Source organism: Phodopus roborovskii, unplaced genomic scaffold, assembly GCF_943737965.1.
Source record: "Phodopus roborovskii unplaced genomic scaffold, PHOROB, whole genome shotgun sequence".
NCBI lineage: Eukaryota > Metazoa > Chordata > Mammalia > Rodentia > Cricetidae > Phodopus > Phodopus roborovskii.
In genome coordinates this window covers 36,379,766-36,406,019 of record NW_026126418.1, presented here as the reverse complement: position 1 = coordinate 36,406,019, position 26,254 = coordinate 36,379,766, and the positions used below count along the sequence as shown (strand labels likewise).

General features: G+C 40.9%; 1 protein-coding gene across 5 annotated transcripts in view; it reads right to left on the bottom strand.

Annotated features, from left to right (window-relative positions):
- Positions 1-2,961: 2,961 nt before the first annotated feature.
- Positions 2,962-26,254, bottom strand: part of Stk39 (serine/threonine kinase 39) — a 271,845-nt gene continuing 248,552 nt past the window's right edge. For 3 of the 5 annotated variants that reach the window (XM_051184544.1, XM_051184542.1, XM_051184543.1), the window contains 2 exons: positions 12,926-12,990; positions 2,962-4,503 (listed from right to left, as the gene is read on the bottom strand). In XM_051184544.1, coding sequence (XP_051040501.1) covers positions 4,429-4,503; positions 12,926-12,990 — 140 coding nt within the window. In that variant the 3' untranslated portion in view covers positions 2,962-4,428. The remainder of the gene's footprint in view (positions 4,504-12,925; positions 12,991-26,254) is intronic. The other 2 variants (XR_007834539.1, XR_007834540.1) reach the window with 1 other exon arrangement.

The following is a 26,254-nucleotide window of genomic DNA, read 5'->3' as shown; positions in this document are numbered from 1 at the left end:
TGCTATGTAGATACCTTTCAGTTTGATGTAGGCCAATTTGCATCTTTCTGCTTGTGTGTTCACGTGACCATGTGCACCTCTGTTGAGTTCTGGGTATCTCATCCAAACAACTAATTGCCAAGACCAATGTCAATGCCAGAGATTATTTTACAATGTATTTTGTCTTTTGGAGCTGAGGATGGAAACCAGGGCCTGGTGCTCTATCACTCTACTACTGAGGTAAATAGCCTACCTTGGTATTTTACAATTGCATGATTTAAATTTTTATCTTAACCCACACATAACTGATATTTTATATGAAGTTGTAAAATGATCCAGTTGCATGCTTCTGCATATGGAAGTCTGATCTCCCCAGTATTTTTCACCAATGACACAGTCCTTTTTTATGTATGCTTTAGTACCCTTTTTAGTAAGTTGATCACATATGGATGGAGGCTTATTTCTGGGATCTCTGCCCTGCATGAGGAGGAAGCTGTAGGTATATTTTATGACAGCACAATTATACTTGGATTATCAAAGCTGTGTCTCCTATCCAAGTATTAACAAGCTCTTCCCTGCTTAGCTTCTTGAGATCAGGAGATTAGTTGTGTTCACAGTGGTTTAGTCTTAGGTTGTAGATGATCAAAGCTTCATAACAAATATTAAAAACAGAAAACATGACAATTTAGCCTGTTGTAACTTAAGGCTATTGTAACTATCTGAGTTTTTGTTGTTCTATACCAGCTTTAAGATTATTTTTTTCAATTGATGTGAAAAATGGAATTTAGGTATTCTTATAGTTACCACATTGACTGATTGATTCTGACTGATTGATTGCATTGTCAGTAGTGAGGCAATATATTGGTTAGGAAGAATTAGTATAAATATGTGTACTTTTCCAGTTAAGTAAACTCTTGTAATGAATTATATGTTCCAACTTAATTGTTAAGCAATTTTATTCTCCATTCATTCTGAATTTATGTGCTTTAAAATATTTACCCTATTATTTGAATGTATGCAATCTACCTCAAACACTATTAGGAAAAAAAAACCACAAGAATATGGGTATGGATACAGAAATTAAATGATACTTATCATTATAGTACAAAACTTTTTAGTCATTTTAAGAGACTACGAAAGTCTTTTCATATATTGTTCTTTTTAAATATTTAATTAAAATATAATGACATAACTTCCTACTTCCTTCTCTTCCTGTCCACATCCCCTTAGGTCAGCCCCTTCTCTAACAATTGTGTTACATAAACATCTAAAGGAGTAACCATATAACTTTATTCTGCTGAGTCCATTTGTATTGCCCAGATATGATGCTCACCACTATAAATTGGATAACCAGCCAGGGTCTCATCCCTGGGGATGATAATTCTCCCTCTGTGAGCAGTTGTTAACTGCTTGTAGCTCTCTTCCTCATAGGTCCCTGTGAGATTTCCTGTCTGTGTTAGGATGTCAACTGGCGTTGGAATTCTTTAGGTCTTGTTCAGGTATCTATGTTGCTGAGATTTCATATGAGGAGCTTCCTTGTCACAGCTAGCCCTGGTCTTCTGCCTCTGACTATCTTTCTGTCCTCTCTCTGAAATCTAGTTACAGGAGCTACATCATAAGATACATTACTTGGGGCAAAGGGGCTCCCACAGTCAATTGCTCTCTGCATTTTAAGTAGTAGTGGCTTTCTGCAGTGGTCACTTTCTGTCCACAAAGAAGCTTCTTTGATGAGAGGTGAAAGGTACAGTTATTTATGTGTATAAGTAAGTATTTGGAATGCAGATGGGAATTATGTTGGTTTAGCAAACTCACAGAAATCGGTTTCTTCTCTAAGATGTACAACCTCACAAGCCATGTGCTGTGTCAGTTTACAGTACCAGGCATCATTTCCCACCTGTTAAGTGGACACGCAGTACCCTTAGAGAAGCGTTGGTTTACTCTGAGGGGTCAGTCTCACTGTTGTACCTTTAGGGATAGCCTGCCATGCTGGCCATTGTTGTGCTTCATAGTTGTCACATCTGGGTATGACTAATGATTGATTTCCTTCCTTAGCTCATTGCACAGCACCTTCTGGCATCATAAAAGCTAATCTCCAAAGAGGAGGATTAGAGATTAATTCTAGCTCAAATCCTCAGTGTCCTATGTCCAAAGTGTGTGGTTTCTTCTGCAATGAGGACTTACCTTCAACTTCTGGGGCTGTTCTCATTCACACGTTGTACTGAAAATAGTTAAGAATGTGTAGTTTATGTCAGGAAACCAGGGTCTAGCACAGCATGCCCAGCTTTTTTTTTTTTTTTTTTTTAAACATGTCGATCCCTATTGCGGTCTAATAAGGATCAGGATATCCCACTACAGATCCCAGTTCCCTCTCCTTTCCTCCCTCCCTCTTATCCTCCCCCCCCCACACATGCACCCTGACCACCCTCCCCTCCCATTCCCCAACCCCCATTCCATATGTAGGGCTATGCTAGCCAGGTGGGGTCATGTAAATCTGTCAAATCATTTGAAGTAGGGACTAGGACGTCTCTCTTGTCTCTAGGTTAAGGGAGTATCCCTCCATGGGGGATGTGTCTGCAAGGTCCTTTTGTGCACCAGGGATACATCCACTGTCTGAGGTCCCTTAGACCAGTATGCCCAGCTTTTCAAGCAGCTCTGTGGAGTACCCTGGTTAAGTCACTTAACTAGTCTGGATTTTCCTCAGTATTCCTAGTACTCCTGTGAATGGAGAAGTAGTTTGAAGGAATTGTTATCTTTTGTCCCTTGATGCCCCAGTGGCATTTTAACTGTCTGTCTAAATGGAGTGTGAATGTTTCAGGCGATCAGTTAAAACCTATGTCCTGTGACTGTGACTGCATAGACATGTCATTTTTCTTTGGGACACTTCTTACTAGTCCTCTTGTGCTAGGCATCCTAGGACAGTGTTGAATTGCAATGCAGAGATGCTGATGACAGGGAGGAAGCATGAAAAGGAGGAGACACAACTGCACTGTGCAATACACTTTTATTTTCCTTTTACCTTTGCAGTCATCTTTGAGCAATTTTGTAAACAATAAAATGGAATGGAATTACATTAAACTGTATGCAAATGGTTCTAGAACACCTTAACAATTATGACAAGGCAATTATAAATAACTTCTTTCCTTAGTAATATATATTTGCTTTTTTAAAGTACATTAAAGAGCTGCCGTTTCTAGGGTTAGCTAGGAAAGAGCCATGGTACCATCCTGGGAGCCCAACTCCTTGAAGGTTTAGACTCCAAATTTGAAGATTCTAAGGTTTACTAGGTTCATAATACATAGTCAAGCAGAATGTTCTTGGGTTGGAAATATTTATTCTTGAACGTTTACAGCAATTTTACATTTTGTCATTGCACAAAACCCTTTCTATTATTTTTTTCATACAACCTGCACATTCCGCAGAGTTTCAAGTAAAACTCCAATTCTGATGCTGTCACATTTGTCATCTTAAAAACAACAAATCCCATCCTTCAGGAGAGCCGAATGAGAGACAGGGGTATAGTTAGCAGTCTAACAGAATGGCAGCATCTTTACAGTATTCTAAATGGTCTGATGAAGCAGAACTTAAGGATACCACCTGATATCGTGCGGATTTTGGATCTGAGACTATTCCAGAATAAAGCAGCCTCAGGCACATTCATAATATGAAGGTTTGCAAGGCACCTCCCTCTACCAGGAGACAACTGGATTGTGGACTGGATTTTAGGCAAACAAACCAAAAGAGCAAACGTCCAAATTCGTAATTCAGTCATTTTGAAAATTAGAAGTTACAAATACTCCAAAGATAGACCTGAAATTTTTGTTTAAATAACAAGAGATCAACTGCAAGAAGCATAGAATCAAAACCCTTTCCCTCATAGCTAAGGTGTGTAAAGCATAAATATATGAAAAATAAAATTCACAGTCAGTTTTAAAACTAGAATTCAAGTTTGGCTAATAAATCTTAATTGTATAAGTATATTAATTTCTAAGTACAACATAAAAGAGGCAGTATTGTCAGATGTACAATTAAAGTATTAAACAGAAATACAATAGAAGGAGAATAGGCTTCAGATAGAAGGCTCCTTTTGTTACCAAGAGATAGGACCACCTGAGTGTGTTTCAGACTCCTCACTTAGGGGTGGGCAAGCCAAATCGACTGCTAAGAATATTAAATAGCCTCCTGGAAAGAAATCAGCAACAGTTGTGCAGCTGTAGCATTTGCCTGTTCTCATACTGTGGATTGCTGGAGAATAAAGCAGAACTCAGAGTGCTGTAAGTTTTTAAAAAAAATTATTATTATTTTTTTTATCCCACTTCATCAAAGCCAGCCTCTTCACAATCTTCTTATTTGTTGGGAATTGGGAGTGAGGGTGTGGGGGAGGAGGAGGCAAAGAGGGGGCTGGAACAGAGGCAGGGCATGATAGATGAGGGTGACAGCAAGGGACATACATCAGCTCACACTCAACTGAGCAAACCCGATCAGCTTCACTTCATCAGGAATCTCCGCCCCATCACAGCCAGAAGCCTGAAGAGGAAGAGCAAACTGTCAGTGCTGCATTTAGAACCTTGCACGTGTGAGGCAGACCCACTCTAGGTCACTGGCTCCTCTCTAAGGAGACACCCCAAGAACCACGTCAAGGAATGACTGACTGCCAGGTGACAAATGATGTTAGAAACCTAGTCCTGATGCCTTCCATCAGCGGAGGTGTGGAGAGATCGCTACTCGTTATAACAGGACAGTGCCCACCTAGAGTTATGAGTGAAATTCATATTTCATCTGCCTCAGCCTCCTAAGTGGGAAGTCTTAGGTGCCTGGGAACATGCCTTTAGAAAGGGAAAGTGAGATCCCGTCCCACTTCCCCCTGCCATTTGTTTCCTGGCCGTATGACTGGTGAGTGGGTCTGCTCTGCCATGTATTATCAGTATGATACGCTACCCCTCCACAGGACAAGATCAACAAATGGGACTGACCAATCGTGGACTGGAACCTTCAAATCTGGTAGTGAAAGTAAACATTCTCTTCCTAAGCTCATGACCTGAATGAAGTATGTCTGATTCAGAAAAAGACAGCTAAGATAGCATTGTAACAGAATTCTTTCCTTCAGCAAAATTTTATTCATATTGTTTTAACACATTTTAGTTATCTTAAGTTAGTCTAAATCATAGTGTGTCAAAACTTTACTATTCCTATTATTTCAAGATCTGAAGATACTGAAAATAAGCCGCTACTTATTGGGATCCTTCCATTAATTGTATCTTGTTATTTGTATCCCCATTCATTTATTTTATCCATGCATGGGCACAAGCACATATACACACATGTACACACAAGGTGTGGAGAGAACACTGTAAGTTTCTTCTTCATCATCCGGGCACTGGTAGCACACGCCTTTAATCCCAGCACTGGGAAGGCAGAGGCAAGCAGATCTCTGTGAGTTTGAGGCCAGCCTGGTCTACAGAGCTAGTTCCAGGACAGCCTCCAAAGCCACAGAGAAACCATCTTGAAAAACAAAAACAAACAAACAAAAGTTTCTTCTTCATTTTATAATACATTGATCAAAACCGGAGTTTACAGAAATGCTAACGGGTGGGGGTGGGTGGGGGAGGGTTGATGAATTTTTAATTATCAAAGGGTCACATAAAAATTTCTAGGCTCAATTCATTCTAAATGATTTTAACTAATAATAGTTTCTTGTACCCTTTGCAAACACCACCACTGACTTGCTAAGCATGGATTGTGAGTGCACAATGTACAAACAGCAATGCATAAAACCTACCTTTGTCAAATGTATCATTTCTCATTAAGTAAGAATATAGTCAAAGTATGTTTTAAATGTCTGAAGACACTTTGGTAACTGCCTCTAATATAACACTCAGTGCAAATTACTCTGATGTCAAATCAGTGCCTTGAAGGCGGGTAAAATCAGGCAGCATTTACAGCAAACAATCTATGCTGTGCCTATGCAATGACACCTCTAACTTTCCTTGACAGTTAAGCAACTCAGTTAAGAGCAATTGCCAGTCTCTGCTTTGCTTCACTGCCAACAAAGAAGTAGAGCATGGCAGCGACTTCAGGGATACTTCCTAGTGGTATTTGTCACATCAGTACCGAAACACTCCTACCCCTTACTTTCTTGTTCCATCACAGCTGTTCTGTCTTCTGCCCCTGATGTGTTCCCTTTTCTTTCCCTCCCTCCCATGGGCTCTTCTTAATTTCACTGACTGGCAGCAGAAACCACAGGTTTAGTAGGCAGGTGAGTGACAGCAGCTGAGGACAAACTGCCACAGCTGGTGACAAAATGATCCAGCTGGCTAGTGTTGAAGCCTGTCAGGCACTTCAAAAGCTACTTCAGAGATAGGACAAAAAGACCAGCAAGATTTGGTGGAAAGAAGATGAATAAAACCACAATACCCACATTGCTTAAGCTGACCTCAAACAAAAGAGAATGAGGAAGTCCTTCTTCAGGAAGGATGGTTTTGTGGCAGGCCCATAGTTACCGTGGGCACCCAGAGGGGGCCTCCCCCTAAACTGCCACGCTGTGCCCTGGCCTAGCAGACAAATGTGCTTTGTCCAGGGCCCCGCCAGAAAACAGGCTTCAAACCTTTATGATGCAGGGTCACTATTTACTGTTAAAAAAGAAAGATGTCAGAAAATGTTTATGTGGGATAATTTCATTGTACTATTTCGAAAATTAAAACGGAAAAAACTAAAACTATCTTGATATTACTAAAATATGTTGTTTAAAATATTTCAAAGTGATGTCTGAGGCGACATCTCAGTGGTACTTCATATTCTTATCATGCTTGAGGCTCTGGGTTCAGGGCCCAAAACTTAAAATAATCCTTACATTAAAAACATGTTTATGTAGGTTATATCTATTATAGTCTTATGAATTAAAGCATACAATTCTAAAATATTTGCTTACTGGGTCATTAAAACTAATAATGAACTTACTACATGGCAACATAAATAAAAATCTTCATGGAAAACAATAGCTTCCCACAACCTCCCACAAAGAATCAGCAACAATAACAAAACCTGAGAGGATGGATGTGACTTGGCAAACTTCTTTAGCATTTGCTTAATGATGCCTGCTGGATTTTCATATATACTCTGCATTTATTCTAATACCGACCCTGCACACTCTGAAGTGCCTGAAGCCAAAACCAGCTTCACACACACATGTATTTAGAAAAGGAGAGTATTTTTAGAAGCTTTTCCAAATACTGTTTGGTACAATACAAAATTTCCCCAGTGGTGATTCTGAAAGGTTAGTTACAGCATGGAATCTGAAGCAAGAGCACTGAACTTTCCGTGCTACATTCCATTAAAATCCATCGGTCCCCTTTGCCCTTTGAGTGGATCTTTACCTATGTATAATTTTTAAGCACCATCAGTTTTATAGATCTTCTAAAGGTTATTTCATTACACAATATGAATGTTATACAGTGTAAACAAATCGTATTCATTAATATGGTCCACCAGCAATCACATTGGAAAAGCCAATAAGTACTTGGGGTGGGGGTGACTGCCAAATAACAGCAGATATAACTTTTCCAAAATTCCATTTACATTTGAAAACTCCAATTTATTACTGACAACAAATACTGTCAGGTTTTAAAATGTCAATCTTACTTTGCTCGTTAAAAAAAAATATCTGCTCAATAGCTGAATCTGATAACAATAATTTGTCAGCTTTTCTTACTAAAAATTGTTTTTTGTGGGTGGAAGGGCAATGAGAGTCTTAGCTGACAATCAGATAGCTATTCATGGGGGCTCTCTCCAAAGTCCCTCACTGTACTTCCATTGCACACCAAAGGATTGATCCCTCCCCATTTAATTACATACTATTGTATGTAACATAATATTGTGTCCACAACCTGAAATCTAATAAAACTAAAATTCTTCCCTGCCTCATTAGGAACAGTGATAAAGTGAAACTGACTTGACTTATTATGGGAGGAGATGTCTGGACTGATACTTCTGCCCTGATTTATGGCAACATTGTGAGATTGACCTATGAGGACTTTTGTACCAAGGCCAACATAGTGAAAAAGGCAATGCAATGCCATCTTAGTGCTTCAAAGTGTTGTGAAATCAAGAATCCTCTTGACGGGTCACAGGGAACCTCAGAAGCCTATGACCAACCTGCACTCAGTGCACCCCAGCTTCAAAATGAACTTTAAAGAACTGACAAATGGGACGCTAAACAATTAAGTTTTGCACAGCAAGCAACTACCAGACTGAAGAGACATCACACAGAATGGGAAGAAAGATAAACTGCTAATTATGCATTAGACAAGGATTCCTATACAGAATATAGAAACAACTGCAGAAGTTAAATAACAAAACCTCAAATCCTGCAACAAATAAATGGGTTAGTAAACTGAATAGTTTTCAAAAGAAGGAATTCTACGCCAATAAATATTTGAAAAGGTGTTGAACCTCCTTACCTATTAAGGAAACGCTAATGAAAACTGCTTTGAGATTTCCTCTCACCACAGTTAGAATGGCCATCATCACGGAAACAGCACTAAGTGTGGGTAAGGATATAGGGAAAGAACAGCCCGCATACACTGGGATGAAAACTTGTACAGCCACTGTAGAAATTAGGACCAGGGGTGGGGATGGATCTTTGTCTTAGTTATTTTTCTATTGCTGTGGCAAAGCACACCATGATTAAGACGTCAAATTATTAAAAAAAAAAAAAAAAGCATTTAACTGGCTTATAGTTTCAGAGGGTTACGGTCCATAATAGCAGGACAAAGACATGCTGACAGGAACAGCTGAGAGCTTACATCTTGACCAACAACCAAGAGAACATACCAGAAATGATGTTTAAAGCCCACCCCTATGAAACACCTCCACTACTAAGGCTACACCACTCGCATCCCATCTGTCCCAGTGCCCTGGGCCTGAAAGAATGTTTCCAGCCAACTGTGTGGTCTCTGTCTGGCCTACATTTGGACAGTCTTTGCTTTAGACAGAACAGGAAACAGGGGCTGCCGCATGGACCTTCTGAACAGGCTGAGTTCCTTAGCTCTCACCCTTGTTCTCCTGCAGTAAGGGTTTCGGAAACTCAAAACTCTCAACAGTTTTGTCTGTTTCTGTTTTCACTTTGCCCACGTTTCACGGAATAATGTAGTCTAGACTTCTCCAAGTAGACCTACACTGAGAACCTCTAGAAATAAGCCCTTTAGGTATTAATCATCAAAAGGCTTATGAGATCTCTATCTGTGATGTACATGTTATTACATTTCAGCAACTAAAATCTATAATGCTCATGTAAATGAGTGCAAACTGGACGTTAAAAATCATGCACTCCAATTCATATCTTCTCAAAGGCAAATTAAACATATCTTATTTCACATTTTCACTAATGCAAATTTTAAAACTCCCCATTGGAAGCAGCAACATTCACCTACATTATGAAAACTCAGGTGGCTAATTTAAAATATATATATATATATATATATATATATATATATATATGTATATGTATATATACATATATCAGTTCTGAAGCAGTGTGGCCATGTCAAACTCAAGGTCACAGGCCACTGAGACTGAAAGGGCCTCCTGGCTAGAGAGCTTCCCTAAAAAAGGAGAAAAGAAGCCACGGCAACAGGGAAACAACACCTGTCAAAGAAGGTTAAACATCTGACTGGGCAAGAGTGAGGTTCACCTTCATTTGTTCATTGACATTTGTGACATAAGGGTTAGTCATTCATTCATCCACGTTTATTTTTAATGAGATAAGGGTCTTACTGTAGCCCTGACTCTCCTTGAACTCACAAAGGTCTGCCTGCTTCTACCTGCTCCGGTAAAAGGCAGGCACCAACCCTGGCATTTATACTACAGGTTTCTTAAGTGATCAGAAATAACAAGGTAAGGATGAAAGGATGGTGGTGAAATGGCAACTGATTAGTCTACAGCAAAAATGCTTCCAGCTGTGATGAGATAGGAGCATCACTAAGTGGTGCCCTCAAAGTTCTAAAAGACTGGTTCAAGCAGAGAACCTGGACCATGACCTGGGCATTTGGGATTTTTTTAAAAGTGTCCCTATAGGCCCATGAGTTTAAAGTACACCTACAGGTCCATGTGTTAATATTCGGGCATCTGTACTGGCCTGTTCTTGGGGTTCTGACAGGATACACCCTCAGCTGCAGCCACTAAGAAAACCACCTGTGCACATTCACTACATTCCCTTTTGCAAGGGCCCTGCTCACCTCCCATCCCTTTATCTCTCTCTCTCTCTCTCTCTTCATCCCTCTCTCTCTCTTCATCCCTCTCTCCCTCCCTACCTTCTTCTCTCCCTCCCCTTCTCCCTTTCTGTCTCTCTCTCTCTCTCTGCCCCTCTTTCCTCTCTCCTGCTGCTTCTGTCCCTGAAGGGTAGTCTTCCTCCTCCCTTTCCCCTTTTAATGATCCCTTTCCCCCAATTTAAAAAAGAAAGAAAGAAAAAAAGAAAGAAAAACCCTGCCACATGGTGTCTTTCTCTCACACATTGCCACTTTTCTTAAATTACAACATCATGAGTCCATCAAGGTAAGGAAACACTGCAGTAAGCCCTCCTTGTTCTCCAGGCAATTTCCAGACCCCTGACATTCTCTTTGGGATTGGAGTCATGGTAAGCTGCTGAGAGACATGGAAGGACCTTGAACTGAACCACAGCAGCATCAGCTTATGAGGAAGACCATCACAGAAACGCTTTGATCTTTTATTCTTAAACTAAGCTAACCAAACTGATGAATGAAAGCCAATGCATCTGAGTCCTTGAGTTTTATCTGGCTGCCAGTGCTTCAACTTAGCTCTGTGGAGTGGGTCTCAATCTGGCTGGCTGCTGCTAACAACAAAGAAACCTCAGACTTTAACAAGAACAGAAGGCCATTCTTGAGATTGGTTTGATTTAACATCTCCAACTACTGATGGAGGAAACACACTTATTTTCCATTTTGTGAGAACACTGCTACATGCCTAGCTGAGCAGAGGATCTACTTCCAGGACTCTTCTCCACTATGCCGCATGTTCAACCTTTAAGGTATACAGGAGACCCCATCTCAATCAAAGTAAACACATCCAGAAAGACAAAAGGAGAATCCTCAAAGGAATCCATGAAAGCATGGGCTTAGGGGCTGCCTCTGAAAGATAACAAAGAATTTTAAGTGTGGGCTCTGAGCTGGACCAAAGTTGGACTTGCAGCATCTACTGTGTGCTCCGCAGAAAGTAGACTCCACCAGGCCTCAGACTTCCAAGACATAAAGGGTCCAGCCAGCAGAGGGGAAGTGCAGCAGGTGTACAGGACATAGGATCAGACAAGGCTTTTGCATCATGACCAGGGGTGAGGGCAGAAGGGAGCCACTCCTGTCTGTGAAGCCTTCTGGAACTGCAGAAAAGCTACTCTGGCTAGAGTTGCCATTCTGCACATAGAGCTGGGCACTCGGGAACTGCTGTTAGGAAGTTGCCCTAGGAAGCGGAGCAGTGTCTCTTACTGAGGTGCTGAGCATAGAAGAGAGAACTGGGAGATGATCCAGGAAACCCCAAAGCTAATCAGAGGAAAAGATGGGAAAAGCTAATCAGAGGAAGAGATGAGAAAGTGTTGCTGCTGCTCCTGCTGTTTTCACGACAGTAGCTGGTTTCAGAACAACTTTCCCTAGTGGATACTGTCACTACTGTTTTATAGGAAGTAAATTCACACATGCTGGGAGTGACATGGCATGAAAGTTTCAAATGGTGGTCTCTGTCCAGACATTCAAAATGAGGAACATGTCCTGCAGACAGTGCTCAACCCCAAATTAGAAGAGTTGGAAATGCTGACAGAGGGTATCAGTTTCTCATTACATGCTCTCATATAAATAAAACATGTTCGCAAGATTGCAGGTGTGTTTCAAACACAGTAGAGGTGAGACGGTAGGCAGCCCCAAAAATCAAGTTCCGTGTCTTGTAGAGCTCTATACTGAGTGCAATGTTTTATTATTACCAGATACATTATGTGAACACCTTTGTGTTTTCGTTTGATTACACATCCTAGCTCTCTGAAATGAGATGTGAAGCAAGACACTGAAGGTTTATTAACTTGCATTTACTGTGGTTATTCCCGAAGCACTTGTGGCCACATGAAATTTCCATTTGATTTTCACAAGGAACAACAAAGAAGGCAGGCCATCAGTATTAGTTTTGCATGGTCACATGTTGGTCCTCTAGATGTTAAATTACTTGTGGCATTCTGACTGGCCCTTGATACGATTAATTTATGTTTTTAAATGAGTCATTTATTTTGCCTTGATACCCTGCTTGCTAAAATTCCGTGGAAATGCATCGGTCTCCGTGACCTAGACTTAAACTCTTGCTTCACAGTCACCCCAGAATGCTCACTGTTCTGTCTCCTGAAACCACCCACTCTTGGGTTTAAAATGCCCTACCGCATAAAGACTGTTAGCACATCCAGTCTCTACAAAAGTATGATGACAAGATTGCTGTGTGGGGGGTGAAATGCTGTATCTTTGTTCACTAGCCTTCAGTGGACAGTTCTGCAAGGTTTCCAATTAGCTGAACCATTTATACAACCCTCGGACTCCATTTTTTTTCAAGTCAGAACTACCCAGTTTCACTCAGGAAAACTTCTGTAAGGGTGCTAATTTGAATTCAGCTTAATTCTGTCTGTATGGTCAAGGTGCAAGACAAAAAGGCTCTGGGGCAAAATGGTACCCACAGGCTTTGAGGGTCTCAAAGGGCCACTCACAGTCAGAGGTATGGCAAGGATAGAACGACCAACACTCAGGAAGGGTTTCCAGAAGGACGTTTGCAATGTGACAGAAGCAACTAATGAATACAAAATGTGTTCCCCCAAATCTAGCAACAAAATTATGTTGTGTATGGAATGATGTGATTATTCTTCATGGGTATCGGCATGACAAAACATTACTTCCGTCTCCACCTTCCTACTTACCAACTTAAATGTCAATGTTTTTAAAGCTTTGGGGTCATCTACAATCTTCTGTAAATTAGCAGCCACTGTAAAATATAAACACAGAGAAAGTGTCCAAGTTATTTCCAATAACTCTGGGTTTTCACATCAATGATTTGGAAAATTTGACTAACGATGAAATAAACTGCAAAATCTTTTCTTTCACAGACGTTACAAAGTCCATATAAATGGCCAAATTACTTTTATACAGACACTTTCTAAAACCATTTGTATCATTTCTGCCACCTCCTATGTATGTGCATCTGGATTAATCACTGTACATCAACCCTGCATTTCCTGTAATAAAATTTGAAATTACTTTCTAATGGAAAGTAAAAATGATAGCAGCTCTTGAGCCTCAACTGGCTAGTTTTTCTAAAAACTCATTACTAAGAAAATTATTAGCCAGGAGAGGGCAGTGCGAAAGAGGAGAGGCTCGTTAAAATTTCCCTGGGAAATATCCAGCCAGCGCGTGGGAGCTCTTGGCCTATAAATTCACTCAATTCTCTCAACCGGGTTTTATCATGCAACACAATACAGCAGACAACCTTTACAACTCAGGCTGGCTGTTAGGCTTTCTGGAAACAGCGGTCTCTATGGTGATGTGTCACCTTGAACACCACCTGAGTTGGCAGGCTAGGGTCAACGCTTGGAGGCTGGCAGTGCAGAGTTCAGCGCTGAAGACCTAGTTTCAGTGTCAACATATCCATCGGACATTGGCCCTGGTCTCTGTATCTGAGGCTGTGGTACAGAAGGCAAATTTTTTTCCCAGTTGCTATTTTAATTTGAAATACTACTTGTGAGTAGAATGATCAAAAAGCAAAGAGGATGAAATTTGACAGCTGTCTTTTCACATCCAAACCTCGAGGATAAAGGCAGAGAGTACAGTTGGAGCCTTTGGAAAGAGGCTCCTATCAGAAAAAAACCCGAAACAACAGAGCAGAGTCCTTCCTGTTTGTCATTTTTATGTCAGGAGAAAACCTAACTGCTGATTCAGCTGCTGGGTATTAATTTCTTTTCCTGAAATTTTTTGACACTTGAGACTGTGAGAAGACATAGAAAAACAATGAGTTTCAAGTAGAAAGCAGAAGGAAATAAGTGAAAATTTTGTTTTCCTTTATGGTTGACAGGTCTCAATCTGGATATGAGGATTTTCTGCAGATTTTTTTTTCATTTAATCTGTTAGCTGTAAAGGAGAGCTCAAGGAAAATTTCAGACTTGATACGGCCTATTTCTCTTTATAAATCACAATTATAAGCATAATCTTACCTGCATTTATTGACCTCTCACTAGTTCCATTCTGAGCAACATACAAGGTTTCGTTTTTTTACCCACGCCCCCTACTCCTCCCCCCCCCCCGCCATCTCTTTCTCTTTTCCTCTTCTGTTAGCATAGGATATCAGATATAAATACACACCTATTGATCATCGCCCAGGCCACTGAGGCTGGCCTCACTGAGCTTCACGAACAGATTCTAGATACTAAAATCATCAGCAATGTGGGTAAGAAATACTGGCTCACAGAGTGAGAGTTCCAGCTATGAAACACTGCCTACCAAAGAAAGGCAGTGTTTACTGTGTCAGGACACTCTGACTATACGCAAATTGCAGAAAGGGAAGACGGTGTTTGTGTTCTTGAGACATAAAAATGTTCTAATAGCTCCACTGATTTGGGCTGATTTCACGAGTGGCTGTAAAGTTGTCACATGAATTTTCGTCTTTTGGTAGAGCTCTCCTGGCTAATGTGGGTGATTTACTGCCTTGTTCTGGGTCATCTATTTCTAGGTTGCTCTCTAAAGCTCAGTCAAACACATGGTTCTCCTGCATTAATCCACAGCCCTCTGCTGCGCAAACACGTGCATGAGGGCCAACTTCCAGGGAAGTGGCTAGCGGGTTGTATACTGACTCAAGGGCAAGCACGGGTTGCCAGCATTTGAAACAATCACCCTAGGACTCAAGTGTGAATCCCATTCCTCTGGGACATTAGAAATTCAAATTCTGTCTTCAGCGCAGAGCAAAAATAGCAAAACTGGCCACTTACCTGATTACTTAACCCAGCTGCTAGACTTATTTTCAATTTAGCTGATTCTAATTTGTTGTAAAGTGCTATAAAACACCTTCATTTAACTGACATCATGGAAAATCCAGGGTGATGCTAATTTCTCTTCCAGCAGCAATACTCATTAAAAAGATGGGTGTCACTGTTTTCTCCCTTCTCCTGACTGTGCACCTGGATTTCAAAAATAAAAACGCTCCTTACCTGGAACGTGAGCGGAGAAGGAAGAGCCGGGTGGGCTGTCTGTGACTCTGGAGCTGCTCGCCTATGTCGGGGAACCCTGAACCTGCTGTTTTCTGGAATTCTGTAGTTTCCAAAGCTTACTTCCTTGGCCAAGAACTACACTTAAGCCCTTCTAGACATCCTAAGATAAAACTCATGTCTTTGGCTTTGATGCAAACTATTCTCTTCTTTGAGTTTGCCTCCTAGTTCCTTCCCAGGCCACTGAACTCAGTCCTAAGAAGTTCTCAATGTCTAGGGGAAGCAGGGGCATACTGAGATTCTTAATCCCCTTTCTCTCTCTTCCCTTGCTTCACAATTGGAGGTCCATCAGGACTAAGTTTGTATTTCCATTTCTTTTCATAACATGTGGCATAAAGTATAGCAAGCACTGTGACTAAACAAACTGTAATAACATCATTAATTGCCCACATGGAAACTATGCTCATTACCTCCCTGGGTCTAAACAGAGAAGGAAATAGGACTGTCAGGGAAATCTGTTGGTATCCAGGAGGCCAAGGACATACTTCTGCCACCTCTTGCCACCTTCCGCCAGGCCTTCTCCAGTTTTCTCTATGAATTCTGTGTGCTCCACAAATTCTCCATATTTTCATAGTTAAAGAATTAATGGTGTATTTATAGCCTGTGGTTATATTCTGAGTAATTAGTCAAGAGGTGTACTTCTCTCCCAGGATATCAGATTATTTGATAACAATTTCATACAGTGTTGATGTTTCTGTGACAGTGAATTAATTTAACTTGACTAAACAAAGCTTTGGGGAAAAGAGGGCCAGTGATTGGTGACTCGATGGATGGCCATGAGTAAGACTTAACACAACCATGACCTTGGGACACCTGACAATGTGATAGCTTCAAACTGATTATTTACTCAAGATATAATGCATCTCTGATTTCACACTGAGCTAATGCAGAAAAATAGCAAAAAGAGGCAAAAGAAAGGGAGATAACCCCAGCTCCAAGGAGAAAGAGGGGTGAGTAGGAGTGCTACTGTAAAACTGATGTGAAAACAATGGCCAGTTACACTCCAGACCCAGATGCAGTGAGGTAAGATGTGGTGATGACACCTTGTTTGTGCTCCAACAAATAAAGCCTGCCTGAAAATCAGAGGGTGGAGCTAACCATAGAGGTCTGTACAGACAGACAGGAAGTGATATACTGGGTGGAGAGAGGAATATAAGGTGGGAGGACACAGGAGTTCAACTTCTTTTCAGTTGAGAAGTTGGGGAGGTAAGATGTGACTCTGGCTTGCTCCTCTGAGTTTCTGATCTTTCAGTGTTTACCTCTATATCTGACTTGTTTTTTTTTTTTTTTTTTTTTTTTTTTTTTTTTAAGACCAATTAGAATTCATGCTACAATAAGAGGTTCATCTCAGCAGTTTCCCTACAGTCCTAGGTTCTTGGCTTCATGGGATGCACTCAAGTACAATGTGCACAAATCTAAATTCCCTGCTAGAACGCCTGGGTTCAAATGCAGCCTCTAGCTCAGAGCTGGGTAACCTCTCTGAAGTGGAGTAAGGTCACTGTGCTGGAATGCTTCTGGGAGTTCGCTGTGCTAACACGTTTGTGCCGTTTGTACTGGGCATCTGCGGTTGCCATAGCTGGCTTGTCTTCAGTCTTTACTGCTTGTGGTGGTTCCCCCCCCCACTCATTGTTTATGTGGGAATCTGGGTCACAAATGAGAATGTGCTGCATCCTGAATGAAGTCATCTCAACTGAGTCTGGACTCTTACTGAGGTCTGACTCCGCTTTCCTGAATCACTTTTGCCACTTGCTATCCTGAAACTTGCCAGGAATGGTTCCCTAACTCCACTCTCCTCTCTTCTAGTCTTTACCACAGCTCTTGATAAAATTACCTCCATATGTCTGGCGTCCTTGCTAGATTACAACTTCCTGGTAACTTAGGCAAGCTCTTAGTTTTTCTAAAAGACATATCTTAAAATTTTATCTGTACACACAGAACAGGGTGAGTTCTTCCCACCACTGCTACTCCCCACAAGGCTATGGTCATCCCTCCTTACTATCTGCTCAATGGCTGATGGTCTCTCTGCTAGCTCTGGCTCAGAAGCCAGCCTCCACTGCATCTGTTACTATGTAACAATCATTGTATATAACCTTATATATGAGTTTGAAACATCAGAATGAGCTTTCCAAAAGTAATGTCTTCTCTCCATTATTTTCCAAATGCCTGACAGTAAATACCGATCTGTGTTGAACATATGAAAATGACAAACCAATGGATCTCTGAGATCCTAGCATGTACCCTCACTTAGTAAGTACAATACAGGCTTTCTCCCCAGAATCATGCACATGAAAGTTAATATGCAAGCTTGGAAGGGGCTACAAGACTCAGAATCACCCCAGGCTAAGAGGTTCTGATAGAAGAATTGTTCCTATTTCAGAAGAATTTCTACCAGTATGTCTCCTGAACCAAACTCCCATTTGTTTCCCAAAGCAAATGAAAATGCAAGAGCTCTTGGCTCATCCCAACTGAATATCAGGTATCATATACTAACCAAACTATGTTTTTAAAGACTGGCTACTCTGGCCTGCTAATGTTTTGTTGAAGGCTGTCTTGTGGCTCCCAGTTCAGAATGAAAGCTGTGGTCTCCATTAGGTCTCCATAGTCCACTTGAAGAGATTTCTTGCTACATGTCAACCTCACCCTTTTACAGTGAACAGACAAAGATGAAGACATGGAGGCCACTGCCCTCCCATCTTAGTAAAAGATTCTAAACACTGATAGTTCCCTGTGGCCAGAGAACTAGCTTAGCCAGGTCCAGGGCTCTCCCCAAACCTGTATGCATTCTATGACTGGTCATGAGAGTAAGAAATGCCCACATCTTCAATGATGTATGACCCCGAGAGACCTCTTGGCTTGAAAGATCCTTTTGCTAAGGGCCTTTTCTCTGGGTTGAACAATTTAATTCCTCAACATTAGGATGTCTTAATTTCCTCATAGCTGTTTATCTTGAAAACACTCCTCAAAAAACCTACCTGGGTACAAATCTTCGCCTCATATTCTCTGTCTGGGAAAATACAAAGGCTCTGCTTATGAGTGGAGAGGAACTTAGAAGGAACCTCACACTACAGAATTCTGGGACAGTGCAAAAATGGTCAAAGAAATATTGAAGCAAAGAAAGAAATAACCACAATAAATACTGTACTTGGGATTTAGTCCAATTAAAATCCTAGTGAGAAAACGGGGTGCTTCTAAGAGTCTCTAGGATATTACATGTACTTCAAATATCAGCTTATAGGAGAAGCAAGATGTCATACTTGAGTACCTTAGTACTTAAATGTAAGAGGATGAAATTCACGGGACATAGTAGGAACAGAGGCATATACCCGCGATTCTCTCTAAGGTGCAGGTCAATTCCAGTTAGTTTAACTTGGGCAGGGCATGGAAATCTGAAATCATTTGACATATCAAAACTGCCTTGTACTGAATCTGCCCATTTAAAATACAACTGTGAGATTGGTATTTTGAGCCTGAATTTGGTTTAGTGTGTTGAAGGTAAAGTTTTATGAACTGGCTGACAACAATAGTAATAAAGTGTCCAATAGTCATTATGTTATTACTGTTCACTTTCAGATCAATGGGATTGTATAATCAATAAAGTTGTAACCTCATATTGCTAATGGTAGTGATAGTTAACTTATAGTTAAATTCCAAAATGAAGATGAAAACATAAAAATCATTAAAACCAAAGCATGGTGTGAGAAAAGGTAGCTAAGTCACTCCCTTAGAGAAACAAAGGGGACTTGCTTGGGAGATGCACATAGAAAATGGCCTTTACTTCCTAGAATATGACAAATTCTAGAGGTATCTTAGCTTGGGCTTTTATCCTTAGAAACCTCTAAACTTTAGGTGACACTTGGTGGGCTCACTTCTAAAGAGAGGAATGTAGCCTTTTCTAAGTACTCAACAGGGTCACACTCTTTCAAGTCTTAACCATAGACCTCCAAGGCTTCTTAACATAATTTCTAACACCAGTATATGAAGCTAAGAGGTGGGAACGTTTGTGTATGTCACATAGCCACACTAATGTGCACCTGCTGGAACATAAACTGCATGCATTTCAAGTGGAAAGTATGACTTTTGAATTTGTGGATACTGATGAAACCACCACCAAAATGGAAAACATGAACACATCTACTACTCTCACTAGAGACCCTGTGCTCTTGGTAACCCCCCCACCCCCAAGGTTCTGCTCAGTTTCTGTCACTGTAGGTTAGTTTTCATTTGCTAGAATTTTATACAAGTGAGATCATTTTTTATGTGTTCATTCTGTCTGGCTTCTCTCATATCTCATATTTTTGAAACCCATCCATGCTGTAACATGAGAAATAGTTTATTTCTAAGCAGTATTCCAGTGCATGAATATGGTTTATGTATTTACCTTCAGGAGATCTGGCTTGCTTATGAATTTTGCCACTACAAAAACAAAACTTTTACCATATCTACATAGAAGTTTTGGAACAGATGATTTTTTTCCTGTTTGCTGTTTAGAATAGAGATCACTAAACATTCCAGGTGGATCTTGAACCTCTGATCTTCTTGTTACACCTCCCACAGTCTGGGATTACAAATGTCTTGCCACATGACAAGGGACATGCCCCAAATATTTCTTTTGGCTTGGATAGGTACCCAAAAGTGGAAAAGCATGCTCACCCAATGTATGTACACTTACCTTTCTAAAATCTACAACTGGCAGTAGATCAGTTTCAGCTTCTCAGACATTCTCCAGTATTTATGCTGAGTCTTTGATAGGACCATTCTAATACATGTATTGTTTTAATTTATCCTTCCTTCACAGACAACATTTGCTAGACTCCTTCAGCTACCTTCTAATGCTGAACTTCTATTGTCTTTGCTAAAGAACCAATGGTGTTTCTTCATAAAGAGGTGTATGTAAGACCTTCCTTTGGACCCTGCAGTGAAGAAGCAAGACATCTACACAGGCACACAGAGAGCTCAAGTACACTAGTCCACTCTATAGTCTCCCCAAATCTGCTGGATGAAGAAGCCTCTTCTCTCTTGTGGTAAGGATTTTTTAATGTGCTGCATGTGATGAGTTTGAGTAGAATTAAACAGAGAAGAGAGGGAAATGACCGCATTGTGAAAGGGAGAATGTATACAACACATGGATCTATCCAAATCTGATTTCTAGAGGCACCAAGAAAAGCTTTCTCGGCTCTCTGATGTCAACAGAAAGTGTTTATTTAATTATGCTGATGACTGAATTCTGAGATGGGAATTTGACACTATGAACATATTTCTGGGAAGGCTAAATAACTATGTGTACATAAGACATAAAGGGAGATGAATGAGACAAACCAAAAGAAATTATAATGACACACATATGAAAATATCAAAAACACCCTTGTTTTGTCTACCAACAAGTAATGAACATGCACACACACACACACACACACACACACACACACACACACACACACACACACACACACACACACTGAGCCAGGGCTATAAATGACAATGTGACAGTCATTAAGAGGGAAGACTGCCAGGCAAGCACTACTCATTCAAACCTGAGAAACTGCTGTCCAATCTAGTCTATCCGTAAAACTGAAAAATAATCTCTTTCAATGTTTATAATCCTTTGACTCAAAACAAAAGCAAAGAAAGAATTTCAGGAATTGTCTTTACAACCTTGTCAAACCCTACAAGAGCAGAAAGGGACTTATCAAGCAGAGATGTGTCACAGGAAACTGGAAAGCAGTTGTTAACTTCGGGAAACTTTTGCCTTCATTCTCATTTTACCCTGATGTATTTTACAGGGAGGAATTTCCACACACAGCTTGAGCTTCAGCCTGCTGGCTTCTGGTCCAGGGAAAGCTTTGGATAAGTTAAAATTAATGAGACAGCAAATACACTGATATGAAGAATGCTAGCTAAATTAGAGGAGATGCAGCCGACTGAGGAAATGCCATCTGGCATCCAGACAAAGCCCAGGGAAGTCCGAAGGACTCTGGGCTTAGTGTGTGGCCACAGCCTTCTAGGCAGAAGATGTGATACACCTGTGGCCAGCGATATCAGAGAACTCAGCCTTTGTTACATGTGTAGCACTGTCTCAAGAAGGATGCCCACTTTATCTTCATGTTAAGGGTGATTTGTTTCTCAGTTTTGATGTATCCCAAAGCCTTTAAAGTAAGCTTAAGTGACTGTAAAATACAGAGTAAAGCTGACTTAACTTTTCTTTGGATTGGTTTATTTTATGTGTCTGAGTGTTTTGCCTATATATTAACTTGTGAATCATGTCCACACTTAGTTCCCATAGAGGTCAGAAGAGGGCATCAGATGCCCTGTAGCTGGGGTTATGAACAGTTGTGAGGTGCCACATGGGTGCAGGGACTGAACTTAGGTTCTCTGTGAGGGCAGTCAGTACTCTCAACTCCTGAGCCATCTCTCCAGCCTCTGAGTTCACTTCTTTAATAATAATTGTTAAATAACTCAATCAATTTAAGAGTTGACTGAAACCCCTCTCTAATTTAAGCTACAGCATAAATAATCTGAAATTTAATCATAATCTAATATTCAATAAGAGGCTTTAGAAATTTGTCTTCCTCGAATCTTAGACTAGTGAAACTCACGGCCAGTTGTCAAGTCTTTGTTACAGGTCAGCTCATAATAGTTAGGGATTGTGCATCAAAATGTAAATCAGTCATGACTTCTTACACTGGAAAGTCTTGCTGTAAGAATAACAAAGGAAACATGGGGGTGTGGGGGGGAGCCAACAGAACTACACCAGGAGCTTATTGATGTAGCTAGGTGATGCTGAGCCACAGGTCAGCACATGGACCACACCTCCTTCAAGTTGTGGTTTAGACTTTTCCCCATATCACAGGCCCCTCTTGCCCCTAATATCCTTGAAGACCCGGCTTTAATCTAGTATTCTATAAACAATCAGACTAACCATGTTGTTTACTCTCTAACACGGGGTAAAATAGTGAGGCATTTTTTCTACCAACTTTCCCTTCATTGCTAGAGTAAGAGATGGAGAGAGGGCCTGCAGATGATTAAAGAGCAATCAGAACACACGCACCATCAACCTCACAGGGGTCTACTTCCAGTTCCATCTTCAGCTTAACCTTTGTCTTGTACTTTCACTTTTTAAGACAAATTATCTTTAATTGTTACAAGAATATAACTTGGGGTGGGTGTGGTAGCTTAACATCATACCTCCTACTTGAATTTTATCTAGTAAAGGGTGAGACATAGTTGAACTGAATAAATGACTCCCTTTGACCCCATGACTAAATCACATCTGTCTCCAGTGGGCCCGCAGACTGGCAGAGGCCTTGCTGGGTAACACAATGGGGATCCTGCAGAAGGCAGCCAACCTAGTTAGGGTGAGAGAGAGGACCATCTAATGCTAACGTCCCTCCATGGAATCTGTTGCAGTAGGAGTAGTGGGTTAGACCCACACAGGAAATTGTTAGATCACCAATTGGCAGAATTGTGTATGGTAGGGTTATATAATTAGAAGTCAAAAAACCAAAATGCAGAAATTAAAACCTTCCCAGTCTTTACACAGAACACACACAAACAAAAAGGCTCTTAGCAAAGTACTTTTGGTAGTAGTTGTGCGGCTGGCCTAAGTTGTTGTTTGTTTGTTTTTTTAATTAATGATCCTCAATTATTTTGCATTAAATTCTTTTGGTGGCAATGATTATATAAAAGTACAAGGCCAATTTAAAAACAAAAACAAAACAACAAGCTCTAAGAATGCATCCCATTAAAGGTATCATCTAATTCGTAGGAGCACATATGGATATATTCTAGGGACTCTATTCTAGGGACTCTAGTTACTATCCTGGGTTCCTCAAACTGGATCACCTTCAAGAGACAACAGCCACTTGCAGACTGCTGCTCCAGTAAAGTTCCAGTGCAGCTGCTGAAGGTGTGTCTACATGGCACTCTCCTAAGGCTGTACTGTTACCTTCTACTTCCCAAAGGCCCTAGTTTGGATGACAAATTGTTATAGCCACCCATCTGACAGAGGAGCCAGACCGAAGAAGATCTTCGCCAGTAGATCCATCTGTCCTTTCCATTATCGGTCAGTACCCAGCTCCTGCCAGGCATCAGTAGGCACCAGCTGCATTAACAAATGAAAGACTTGACAGCCAGTACATGATAGCCAAGAGGAAAGGCTTCTTCAGGAAGCTGCTGTCTCCCCTGTGGAGATGGAGACCAGGGTGGTGTGATACAAGCCTGCAGCTTCTACCTCTGCTTTATGTTCTCTACCCTACACTATTCTCAGACACTGAGAAAACTCTGTCCTCTTAAACAAGCAAAGATGAAGGTAGCATGGGGATGGAAAGATCTGCTGGGCCCATTAGTGACATAATATAGGCAGCAGCATCTAACTCTCAGAAGGTCCACAGGTGTACACAAGTAATTTTGGAATAAAGAAATGAAAATGGACCCAGTGGTGTATTTTACTAGTGTTAATACTTAAACTCTTTCAGGATCTGTAATTAAATCTGATAGAAGAGTAAACTTTATCGGGCATGTGTTTCATGTTTTGTAGAAGTCAGGGATGAAGCCTATCTTTGTTCCTTAAATTTAGCCCCCCCTATGGACGGTCAGACATGCCAGTGAAGCTGCAGTAGCCATCCTTACCCTTCATTGTTGTAGTCAGTGCTCAGGAGGTGGTAGTCATTGTTAGAAGACTGACCCATGTATCCCGGCAATATGCCCTTGGCCATGTGCCACGTGAGATCTTAGCTAAGTTCTCATGCCTGTTTTTGACTGCTCCTTGCCAAGCCTTAAACTTGGATCTTTCTGGACCTTCAACGCTGCTACTGTTTTCAAGTATCTGGAGTCTCAGCAGGACAGGGAATAGGATATACTCAAGACCTTTCAGATTGTATCACAAGAAAGCTGCTCTGTAGCAGACCACAGGGCATTTGGTGCCTTGGAGTTGGGGGCTGTGACTCCTCAGATGAAGGGAGCAGAGCACTGAGAAGCTGCATACTGGGAGCTGAAGCTGCTGCCTGTTGGGATGCTTACCCTTGCTGTGGGTAGGTATATGCTGTAATATGCATACTATGTACTATGTACTATGACCATTCATTGAGCAAATACACTTGTCAGGAGTTGTCCTTCCTGCTGGATATGGGGAAAGAGAAGCACAAGAAGCGGAAACACTGTTTTGTGTGCCATCTGGACAACTCAAAAGTGATTAAAGAGCACTTCCATGAACACAAAGGAGAAGCAAAAGGAACAGCAGTCACCTGCCTAGAGCAAAAGTCCCCGTTAGATTCTAAGAGGCGACAATCGGGCTGAAAGATGGGTGAGGATCTACTAGGAGAACGAGAACATTCCAGGCAGAAGACTGCCAGATACAGGAATAGCAAGCCTCACAGACTGTAGCTGAGGGATATGCAGATATAAGTGGGGATGTAGATGCAGTTCAAGGTCTGCATGAAGTCTAAAGGCTTACTGCAGACTCATGTCCTAGGTTGAGGAGAAACTTACTGTTCCTATAAGCTTTAGATTCAGTAAGGGATTCTGGTCTACAAGTGACTTCCTTGCATAGCAGGCTAGCTTTAGTGAAGCAATCCACTACATCCCTGGGCAATGAACAGAAAAGAACTGCTCCTGCCATTGATAAAGTAGAGAAAGTACAGGAAAAAAATGATGATCGCTGAGAGCTGCAAGGGAAACATGGCATGTTACTAATAAAATACCAAAGCCATCATAGTAATAGCACATTGCTTAGGGGAAACTAAAGGCCAGATGGCATGGAATAATATAATCCAAGTGCCAAAAGAAAATAAATGTCATCATAGATAACTATACCCAGCACAATTATCTTTCAGAATCAAACATGAAATACTTTCCAGAACGCTTAGAACTGAAAGGGAATCACAAACAGCATGACTGAAGACACTTGCGACCATTCATTCTCATTGGGACCCTGACTGGATTCAGAGTTACCATGTACTTATGTCTGTCTCTACGAGGATGCTTGTAGAAAGGTTTAATAGAAGACAGAACAGTGATCTACCACAAAAGTGAGTGGCACAGTACCATGGGTCAGTTCCAGCACTGAATGACAAGAGGAAGGGGAAACATTCATTTCTCTCTGCTTCCCGACTGCCCTTGCAGTGTGACCCATTGCCTCATACTCTTGCTAGCACGACTTCCATACCATCAGAGACAATAACTGCAAAAAGAGAGCCAAAATAAAACCTCCCCTCTTTAATGTCCTTTTGTCATATTAACAAGAAAATTAACTAATACAATACTTAAATGAATTCACCTCACAAAAGACAAAACAAGACAAAGATAATCACATGAGCTAACACAGAAAGAATAAATCTCACTAAAAGAGTGTATGAGTAAGTGTGAATTGGGAGAGAATCAAATGTGATTTATATAGCAATACAATGACAGAAATCACATTATTTGACTTAATAATAACCCTATGCAGATTGTTTATTCTTCATTTAAGAGAAGAAGTCAAACTGTTTGCTGCAAGAATCATCAAGGGAAAGATACATATAGCCCTGGAGTGATAGGACAGAAGATGGCAATGAAATCCAAAGCTAAGAATAATTAAGCTCATATCCAAAGAAATGAGACCCAAACCAAAATGGGTAGGTGATGAAAACCAATTCAAACTGATAATATTAAGAAGATGTTTGAAGACTAACTGTTCTTTTCTTTGATTTCTTTCAGTTAATATATAAAATAAGGGGGTTTTGTGCTATATATATGATTGTACTTTGCTATTTATCCCTTCATTCCACTATTGTCCACTGCTGCTCCCTTTTCTCCAAATAGACTCCTTCTGCTTTCAACTCTCTCTCTCTTGTGAGAGAAAACATCTAATACTGCCTTTCCTTCCCTGCCTTATCCAGTCCTTTCCCCTCCTTTTATATTGCTTTGTCCCCTACTTTCATGTCATAGCTATGTTTATATTTGTGTGTGTGTGTGTGTGTGTGTGTGTGTGCTCTGCATAGATTCTGCACACAAGAGGAGAAA